Raw genomic sequence first — 10,847 nt, 5'->3', positions numbered from 1 at the left:
ATAATCTGTAAATCTTTCTGAAATTGATTTTCTTTTTACTGAAATATTATTTCTGAAACATTATGGAAATCTTCCGAAAATTGATTTATTTATGTAAATCTTTCGGATAATATTTTTTTTACGCAAATCACTTTGAAAACATTCCTGAAACTTATTTTTTTAAACTAAAAAATCAATTGTAAACATTTTTTTGGAAATCTTTTGGAAATTAATTTTTTTTTACTGAAATCAATTGTGGAAACTTTATGGAAATTAATTTTTTTTAGCGTAAATCACTTTGGAAAGTTTCCGAAAATTTATTTTTTTTTACGAAAACCATCTGCAAATCTTCTTGAAATTAATTTTTTTTACCGAAATCTTCCGGAAATCATTTAGAATTTGATTTTTTTACTGATATCTTTCGGAAATTGAATTTTTTTACGGAAATTTTTAAGAAAATATATATTTTTTTATCGAAATCACTTCTAAAACTTTCCGGAAATATTTCGGAAATTAAATTTTTTACTGAAATCACTTCGGAAACTTTTTAGAAATAATGCTGAAATTTTATGGAAAATTATTTTCTTTTTACTGAAATATCACTTTAGAAACTTTCCGAATTGATTGGTCCTAAAACACAAGTCATAAATATGATTTTAAAACTGGTCCTCAAATATGTCCTCAATCTGATCCTATAAATGGTTCTCAGACAAGTCCTTAATATTATTCTGAAACTAGTCCTCAAATAAGCCATGAATCTAATTTTGAATATGGTTTTGAAACAAAGCCTGAATTAAATTCTCAAACGAGTACTCAAACAAGTCTTCAATCTGATTCTAAAACTGGTTCTCAAACATCTTCTCAATTTGATATTAACCCTAGAAGGAGTAAGTGGGGTGTCTGGACACCTTAAGCAAAATTTAAAATATTCCTATTTGCTTAATCAATAATTTTTTGATGCTCAAAACTCGTTGATAATTTATTTTTAACCTCTATCTTTTAACACTTGTATGTGTTGCCAAAAGTTTTGCTCTAGGAATAGCTGTATCTCCTGTTAAAATACTTCTGGTGTGTCTGGACACCGTAGTTACTCCGTAACGTTAGAAAAATTGTCAAGATAAGTAAATTGCTCCGCCGCTGGTTGTCCACTGCCGAACATCATTGATGTCTTAGATGTGCTGGGAGAAGCGGGTCCACTGCCAAACATCATTCATTTATTTGATGTGCTGGGAGAAGTGGTCCCGCTGCCAGACACGACTGGCATCATGGATATGTTCGGTAGACCTTGCCGTGGTGGCGGGGCTTTTCACTAAAGGGCAATCAAACAGCAAAAAAAAGGATTCACAAAATTCAAAGAGAGTACCCCATGTGAGCAGGCCGGAAACGGAAAATCTCACCATCGGTCCCAAGACTGATGCTCAAGTGCGTGCGGATTGTGGGGGCGCACAATTTCTTGCAGTGCCACGGGTGATCGTGGAAAGATTGGAACCACAGAACATCGTGGAAGGAGAAAGAATAAGAAAGGGAAGCGCGTCAAGCCTTCTGAGTGTGTCAAGCTGCAGTAGCGGAAAGACCGTACATAGCGCTATCCACTCAGAAGTAGACGACGAGGCGATAGAAGAGACTCGCGAGATATGCTCGCGGCTCAGAAAGGAGGAGGCGAATTGCCTCGACAAAATGGAGTTGGAGGTCGCAAAGATGATAAAATCTTGCGACATTCAGAAGAACGTCAACAGGCAAAAGTAAAGCATGTCGCAGTCGATAAGTCAGACTTCGATTTAGCATGTGTTCTCAGCGGTGCGGAGTGTAACCGCAAGGACCGTAAGGAAAAGAGAGAGCGTTCCTATAAGCGAAATCTCAAAAGCGTCCTAAGAGATGTTAAAAAAAATGACGATTTGACCATCTTCCGATTCGATGTTTTTAGCATTCGACTTGTTGACAATTCGAGGTTTTAAGCATTCGACCAAATGACGATTCGACCACTTGGCGATTAGGGGAAAATCATGCGTCTCCTCTCCTTTTAGGAACTCTAGACTATTTGAAAAATATTTATTTATAAATGCGATATTGTAATTACTTTTTCATCGTAATTAATGGAGAAAATAATAAAATTTACTTAATGTATTTAATATTAATTTTGTGAAAAAAAATAAAAGTAAATTAATAATTAAATATTTATTTATCAACTGTTAATAATTAATTGAATTTATTAATGATAATTAATTAACAATAAGTAATTTGAAAAATAAATTGAATTAATAAACAATAATTAGTTAAAATATTTAGTAATTAATAAATTAATATTTTTTTTATTTATTAATTTATTATTCTGACAGCCTAAAAAAGAATTGATACTGAAATTAATTAAAATAATATTAATTTCAGGATTAATCTATTTTAATTTATTAATAAACTGAAATTAAAAAAACATTAAACTTATTTATTTCCTTCGTTTAACAGTTTCAAAAATAATACTCATAAAAAACAAAAAAAAATTTATAATGATTAAAAGCTCCGCGAGATGGCAGCTGCTAATGGACAAACAGAAAAATAAATAATCAAAAGTAAAATGTTGAAATTCATTTTAAAATTTAATTTATTAAAAAGTAATTGAATTTTCTAATTTTATTTAATTATTTATCTTTTATTTACTGCTTATAAATATTTTTTTTAATTAATAAATAATTAGTTATTAATTAATAAGCGATAAGAAATTAAATTAATAATTAATAATAATAAATTAAATTGAATTAATAAATTTACGCTTTATTTCGTCTTGTTTTATAAGCATTAATTATTTTTACAGAGCCGTAATTATTTATTGTAAAATTTTTTATTTTCATAACAAATGTAAAATGTTAACAAGTTAACCCTACTTAACCTGGAAAGTTTATTTATTTTAATAAATTTACTAGAACCAAAAGGGCGCGCGTTGCGCGCCTACTTCTGGTCCTTTCACACAACAAAAACCTTAATATAACCTTAAATTAAATCTTAATTAAATAAAAACATATGTTTATATTTTAAAAATTATTTCTCTGTTAATAAGATTGTTTAAAAGTTTTTTAATTTTTTAAATGTAAGTTTGACAAATTGAATTTTCTAAAAAAAATTACACGTTAATGCCTATAAAAAATTCTCATTCTGGAGAAAATCACCTTTAAAATAAGCATAACATCATTAAAAAGCATTTAGTATTTTAGAAGTTATTAAAATTTTTGTAAAACATTGAAAATTATCATTTTTTAAAAATGTCTAAATAAAATATTGATCAAATGACTTCTAAAAGATCTTGATCTATTCAAAATTTAAACATCTTTTAAAACTTAAAATATACAAAAATTTTAGGTTCCGTACATGATACGTTTTAAAATGTTTTTCATTCTCCTGAAAATGGGTATGGACAAAATAAATGAAACCGGCCACTTGAAAAATTATGGCAAAACTCCAAGGATTAATTTAAAGAAAGAAAAATCAGTAAACTTCTATATTATAGAAATTGTGTAGATTTTTCTGCCAAAATACAGGCGAAAATTTTTTTAAATTAATACTTGGAGTTTTGCACATCAATACATGGTAATTTAATTTTTTCCAAAATATTAAGAACATTCTTGAATTTGCAATTGTTTATAAGAATTGTTAATAACAATTTTAAATTTTATTTTTTTAACAATCTTTTTATTTTGTCATTAAAGTATAGACATTAAGCTTTATTTAAAAGAAATTACTTTATTATCATTACTTGTTTTAAAGTAATAATAACATGAAAATAAAATGATCCAGAACTTCAACACCAAATTACTTTAATAATAAAATTTTTTTTGGAATTGTTTCACTTATTTGAACCCATTATATTGTTACGTCAAAACGAGAAACCCTTTTAAATATACCTAACGTTCCTCGTTTTAAATTGGTTTCATAAATGAATCCAATTTGGGATGAGGATAAGTCAATGAGCCTACTAAATGTGAGAGAATAATTTATTTAAAAACCAACAAGAAAGAAAAGAGATTGACAAAATTACAATGAGTACAAAATTATGAATCTTACTTAAAGAATAACGATGTATAGATGTGTGATGATAATCAGGTAATCCAATCTTGAATGGTGTTGGGGAGTAGACGTAAAGGAGCCGTCGACTGTTGTCCTTAGTGGTTCAGTTTAATTGCTGTTGTTTACACTAATGAGATAGTGTATTGTATTCCGAAAAATATCTGCTGGTTCCAGACGGTTGTCGCCTCTTGAGCAAATTTCGATGTAACGAAATTTGGAATGTGGTATTTCAATATTGACTTGTAGAAACTCGAATTTATTTCCAAGTTTATATTTTCTTTGGAAATTGTTGAAAATTGTATTTTGGAAATTGATATAAAATACAATGTTGAAATAAATTGATTTCAATTTTAACACTTGGGGAAATAGTTCACTTTTAACGATGTACGTTAAATTAATACTTGGGGATAATGTTCACTTGCAATACTGGGATAGTGTTAACTTGAAACACTGGGACTGTTCACTTGTAGACGACTGAATGTAGACTGTTGATTTCCAAAAAATTACTCTCTGTTCTAATCAGAAATGATACCCCTTTTTATACCAAATCTTCCTCATTGATTTGATGCTAGTTGGGTCATTAAGTCTGTTGCGCGTTCCAGAAACATTGTTGTTGGCAAGCGGGGTAGGCCTTCCACTCGATACTTCCGTACCTTGCTGTTTCCTGTCTCCCCCGTTGAAGGTCATCCAAAATTGTTTACCCGATTAAATATTATCTTTCTTCTTCCGTATAGCAGATTATCTAATTGATGCACGATCGTTATTCTTTTTACATGGTTCAAAATATTACTCTTCTTCCTTTTAATTTGTTATAATTTATAAATCAGATATATAATAATAATTACCATATTTATGGAATATACTGAATATAATGCAATAATATAAGAGAGTACAACAAATATAATATATTCAAAGGAATTAAACATGTAAATATTATAGGTTAAAGTAAGTATATGTGAAGAAGTTACGGACGTAACACCTACCCCCTTAGATTGAGCATGGGAGAGAAACGAAACATGCTCAAACTATTCGAACAATTATATTTTGGAGGAGATGTTATTATTATTCATTCATTCTATGCATTCTTGTATTCTTAAAGAAAATTTCATCCAAGCTTGTATTATTTCACTCAATTTTTATCTCAATTACAATAATTATCTTTATTTATATTTTTAAAATCAATAATGCATTCATTCCATCCATTCTTTGTATTTTTAGAAAAAACAAAAAAAAAACTTTCGCTTAACATTTAAATTTATCTTTTTTTTTTTTTTTTTTTTTTTTTTTTTTTTTTTTTTTTTTTTTACTCAATTTCATATGAATTACAATAATTATTTTGATAATAATCTATATTCTTAAAATCAATAATGCATTTATTCTATCCATTCTTTGTATTCTTAAGGACACACAAAAAAAAGTTTATACGAATTACAGTTTGTCGTATTTATTTATTTTTTTATTTTTTTATATTTTTTTTATTTTTTTTATTTTTTTTTTTTTTTTTTTTTTTTTAGCGGAGTACAAAAAAAAATTTTTTGTTTGCGAAAACGAAATTTAAATTGTTAAAATCATGCAATTTTACAAAATTGGCCATAACTTCCTTAATAATCGTTCGATTTTAATTTTTCTTTGTGTTTTTAGCTGTATTTTTTCATGCCGATTCCAAAACTGTATTCAGATTTTCTCTAGCTCTTATAGTTCAGGCAGAATCCACAAATAATTTTTTTATGCAACTTGCATGTCTTCTAAGTAGGCTTGCATATTTTCTAAGCAGGCTTACTTAGATTTTAGCATCTCTTGTTTGTTTTTTGATTTTCGTTATCACTTTAAGGTACAACCCACAGGAATATCTCAATTTTCAATTGGTTTCTTAAGTTTGAAAAGGAAAATGGTAGGGATATTAGGTAGGATGTTGTTGTTTTTTCTGTGTCCAAATTTTAGTTTCGTACGGTCTGTTTCCTGTAATTGATCTTTTCTTATTTTAAAAAAAATGTCCGATATTAATCGTGTCCTTGATTTAGAAACATTTTTACATGAAGAATTACAACATTTCGATGATTTTGAGAATTTTAATGAAATTATTGACCTGGATAATAAAAATGAGTGTAGTTTCGGTGATAATATGGAATTAGATAAAGAGTGTTCCATGAAAGGTGAAATTTTTGATCTGGACAATAAAAATGAGTGCAATTTTGGTGATGATATGGAATTAGATGAAGAATGTTCCAAAAAAAGTGTTATATTTTCTACAAGTAATAAAAGAAAATTGTGTGAACATTCTGATGTGCCGAACAGAAAATGTTTTCGACAAGAGGATAATGTGATACCTACGACAAGTTCTACACTGACTTTAGTAGAGAGTGTTAATGTGTTTAACGAGGACCATTCCTGGAAAGAGGACGAAAAAATAAATTTGGTACCTACTAAAAAACAGGTGGAAGAGAAAAGAGATACTAAACTACTCTTAAGACTGGGATCCGAGAACTTTGAGTTATTTAATTCAAGGAATTCTATAAATTCCTTATCAGTTTTCGAAAAGTTGACTGCATCGTTAAAGAAATACGATATTTGGAGACCAAGAGAGGGATTTTTTCCTGATTTCATAGTTTCATATAACATGATGAGATTCACTGGAAAGGCTTGGTGGTCTGATTTACCGTGTGAGAATTTAATAAGATTTGTTCTTGTCCGGCAATTAAATTCAGTTGGACCTAATGGCGTATTTTTCTTGGAAGGGAAATATTTCATTTTTGAATTTTTCAAACTTAAAATTGTAAGTATAAAAAAAAAATTTATTTAGTAAAAAAAAAATATTTATATTTTTTTATATTATTAAGAATTATTATATATATTTTTTTTTATTTCCAGGTTCATGGAGAACAGATATCATGGGTTGGAAATAAGAGAATACTGTTAGACATTCCTACAGTTACTTATAAAGGCAATAATATAATTTTACCTTTTGAATTTGCTTCAAAGAGGGAAACTATTCTCAGGGACCACAAATTATTATTTGATAAGTTTTTTCATACTGGGGAAATCTTTTGTCTTTATCATCGGACAGTAAAGTTTGTGGATAATTCACTGGTTCGAGTACGTGTAATTTTTATACATATTTTTATGCTTTTGATTGTCTATTTTCATTTTTATTTATTTATTATATATTTTTTTTTTTTTTTTTTTTTTTTTTTTTTTTTTTTTTTTTTTTTTTTTTTTTTTACAGGTTTGTGGATATGACCAATGGTTTGATGATAACTTTAAACAATTGGTATATAGAGAGAAACGATTAAACATCAGAGTCTACAGTCTACGTTTCGATATTCCTTTTGAGTGGAAGATTAATTTATTCGGTACTAAAGAGGAAGGAATTTCTAGTATAAAAAGGCATGTGTTGGAATCGAGGGACCCTTTAGGAACTCCAATCCTTGTTGGTGGCGTGAAATGGATGCTACAGGGAACTAAGGTGAATCGTGTAAGTGTGCTTTTTTTTGTATTTCATTATATATTTTCTATTTCTGATAGAAAAATTTTCTTCTTTTTGTTTCAGTATTTCGGACCTTGACGGATAATAATAATTTTATATAATTATTATTTTTTAATAGAATTTGAATAATACTTCTTTTGTTGACTGATATTATTAATATTACTTTTACATAATTATTGTTTAATAAAAAAAAATTAATTTTGAGTCAAACTTGTTTTGTTTTTATACTCCTGTTTCCTTTATTTCTTTTTCTATTAATTCTGTGCAAACTTCGTTTTTTACATAAGAATTCAAGAAATTATTTCTTTTTAATTTTTGAGTTTTCTTCTTTGTCTTTAAATACAATATTACAATAACAATTAAGTTAATTATTATTATTATTATGAATATAAAAGATAAATAATTTTGAATTTCATATTTTTCTACATTAATGATTTTAGTAGGATTTTGAAAACTTAAACCATTTTGATCAAATATATTTAAAGTCTTTTTGTTAGAATTTACAATTAACATTTTATCTTGTATTAGAATTGGTGTTTTCAAAGGTAAGTTAGATATTTCTTCTATTTCTATCGGTAATATTTGATTTTTTATTTTTATTGAACAATCGGATGGTAATATTAGAATTCCATTATTTTTCAATAATTTAGTGAAAGACTTTTTGAAACATTGTATGTCAATTTGTTTTAATTTTTCTGTAGTATATATCCAAGAGTTATGTTTAAGTAATGGGGTCAAAAATGGGAATTCATTTGAACTAATAAATTCGCAGTTATAATATATTGAATTAATTAACACATTGGATCTTTTGTTTTGACTCTAACTAATTTTTTTAATTGACATTGAAGACAGCTTTGAATATATTTTTGAATATTATTTTTCATGTTTTCCCAATAATAATTTTGACGTATTCGACCATAAGTTTTAGTTACACCTTTATGTCCTCCAACTGTGCTTGAATGAGCTTCTTCGATTAACCGTATATATTCTTCTTTAGTAGGATATTTTGTATATCCATGACATATAACAACTTTTACAAATGAATTTTCAAAAATTAATTTTATCATTGATAGGATTTCGTCCCAAGTTATATTGTTTATTTGGGCTGTTTTTGCAATACTGATACTTTTTAATTTTAATTCTTCGCATAAGTTTTTCATTGAAATAATTGTATATTTAATTATTTTTATTGTATCAGATAAATTTTCTTTTATTTCATTTTCTATAGGGAGAGCGATATGGTAATATATACCTCTTTTTATTTTTTTTGCTATACCTAATTGAAGTTTACCAAAATTTGGCAATTTTTCACGTTTTGCTAATGATCTGGATCCATTATCTCGAGGATCTCCTTTGACTGAAAGAAAATAAGTTAGATTGTCTCTTCGCATTGGTAATTGGTCTCTACAGTCGATAATATATTTTTCTTGATTATTATTTAAATTTTCACAATTTTCATTTTCCACTAAGTTATCTTCTTCATCAGATGATTCTTCAGAATTCGAATTTACGTAGCCTTGGTCAATTTCTTCGTGTTTCTTCAATTTTGATTTTTCATTAATATACTCAGGATCTGACTCAATTTCGTCAGGAATAACTTCATTATAAAATTTTTCTTTTCTCTTATTATTTGTATTGCATACCTTTTTCGGTCTTCCCCTTCTCTTCTTGGAAAAGGAGGTATTCAAACGTGTGCTATGTTTCTTCGGTCTACCTCGTTTCTTTGTTTTGTGTGCTTTTATTTCTTTATTTTCAATTTCTTCGATTTCTTCATTTTTCTTTTCTTGTATATTCTTTTCTTGATTATCATTTTCTTGTATTTTCCTTTGATTTCTTGTTATGACATTACAAGTTTCATTACTTGTACAATAATTTCTTTCAATAGATGGGAGATTTTTCCTTATCTCCGAATTCATGTAGGATTCATTGTCCTTTAATATTTTTTCAATAGATGGGAGACTTTTTCTTATCTCCAAATTCGTGTAGCATTCATTAATTATTTTTTCAATATGTGGGAGACTTTTTCTTATCTCCAAATTCAAATAGGATTCATTGTCCTTAAATATTCTTTCAATAGATTGGAGACTTTTCCTTATCTCCAAATTCATGTAGGATTCATTGTCCTCAAATAATTTTTTAATAGATCGAAGAATTCTTAATATTTCTGAGTTTTCATAGGATTCATTGTCCTTAAATATTTTTTCCATATCATGGAGATTTCTTATTATCTCCGAATTCAAGTAGTATTTAGTTTCATTTGCTACACAATGTATATATTTTTCAATTTTTTCTTGCACACATATCATTATATTTTCTTGTATTTCCTGAGTTTCTTCCATTTTTTCTTCTTTTATTCCTTGTACTTTTTCTTCAATAATATCTTCAACTGGATTTCTGGATAAGGCATCAGCATTGACATTTGTTTTGCCTGCTTTGTAGACCACATTAAAATCGTATTCTGCTAGTTTCAGCTTCCATCTTGTTACTCTGGAGCAGGGATCTTTAGAATTTTGAAACCAAACCAATGGTTTGTGATCCGTTACTAATGTAAATTTTCTACCATAAAGGTATGGTCGAAAATGTTGCACGCTATATATGATGGCCAAGGCTTCCTTCTCATACGTGTCGTATTTTCTTTCGCATTCATTTAAAGTTCTTGACGTGTAGGCGACTGGTTGGTCTTTTCCAATCACTCCTTGCGATAAAATCCCTCCTATTGCGAAACCTGAAGCGTCTGTTGTCAGTATAAAAGGTTGTGAAAAGTCGGGTCTTCTTAGTAGTGGTTCCTCACATAGTTTATTTTTTAACATATCAAAAGCTGTCTGTTGTTTATCAGTCCAAAGGAAAGGAATATCTTTTCTCAAAAGTTGGTTTAAAGGATTAGCGATCTTCGAAAATCCGTCTATAAATTTTCGATAGTAACCTGCTAATCCTAAAAATTGTTTTATATTTTTTACATTTTTTGGCTTTGGAAATTTCTTTACCGCTTCTACTTTTTTCGGGTCGGGTCTTACCCCGTTTTTATCTATTATGTGTCCCAAGTATCCTACCTCTAATCTCAAAAATTCACATTTGTCTGGCTGTAATTTTAAATTAGCAAAACGTAATCGTTCCATAAGTTTAGAGAATTTTTCTTCATGTTCCTCCAAGGTGTCTGCATAAATCACAATATCATCTAAGTAAACAAATAGTTCTGATCCTTGTAAACCCAATAATACCTGATCAATAAGCTTTTGGAATGTACTTGGCGAATTTTTCAGTCCGAAAGGCATTCTGTCGAATTCATAGTGTCCAAATGGCGTTGAAAATGCTGTTTTATAAGAATCTCTAG

The 10,847-nt window shown here is 28.2% G+C and overlaps 1 protein-coding gene across 2 annotated transcripts; it reads left to right on the top strand.

The window, feature by feature from the left end:
* The first annotated feature begins 5,576 nt into the window (after positions 1–5,576).
* LOC122508848 lies at positions 5,577–7,626 on the top strand. Of its 2 annotated transcripts, XM_043622429.1 has the most exons (4): positions 5,577–6,805; positions 6,901–7,125; positions 7,256–7,504; positions 7,580–7,626. In XM_043622429.1, exons 1-4 carry the CDS (start codon positions 6,023–6,025, stop codon positions 7,592–7,594), a joined length of 1,272 nt encoding a protein of 423 aa, XP_043478364.1. In that variant the 5' UTR covers positions 5,577–6,022; the 3' UTR covers positions 7,595–7,626. The 2 variants fall into 2 exon arrangements, with proteins under 2 accessions (XP_043478364.1, XP_043478363.1); XM_043622428.1 differs by having other exon boundaries at positions 7,256–7,606.
* The last annotated feature ends 3,221 nt before the right edge of the window (positions 7,627–10,847 follow it).

Source organism: Leptopilina heterotoma, unplaced genomic scaffold (genome assembly GCF_015476425.1).
Source record: "Leptopilina heterotoma isolate Lh14 unplaced genomic scaffold, ASM1547642v1 Lhet_58, whole genome shotgun sequence".
Classification (NCBI taxonomy): Eukaryota; Metazoa; Arthropoda; class Insecta; order Hymenoptera; family Figitidae; genus Leptopilina; species Leptopilina heterotoma.
Note: the sequence above shows the minus strand (reverse complement) of the source record. Positions and strands in the feature narration are given on the sequence as shown.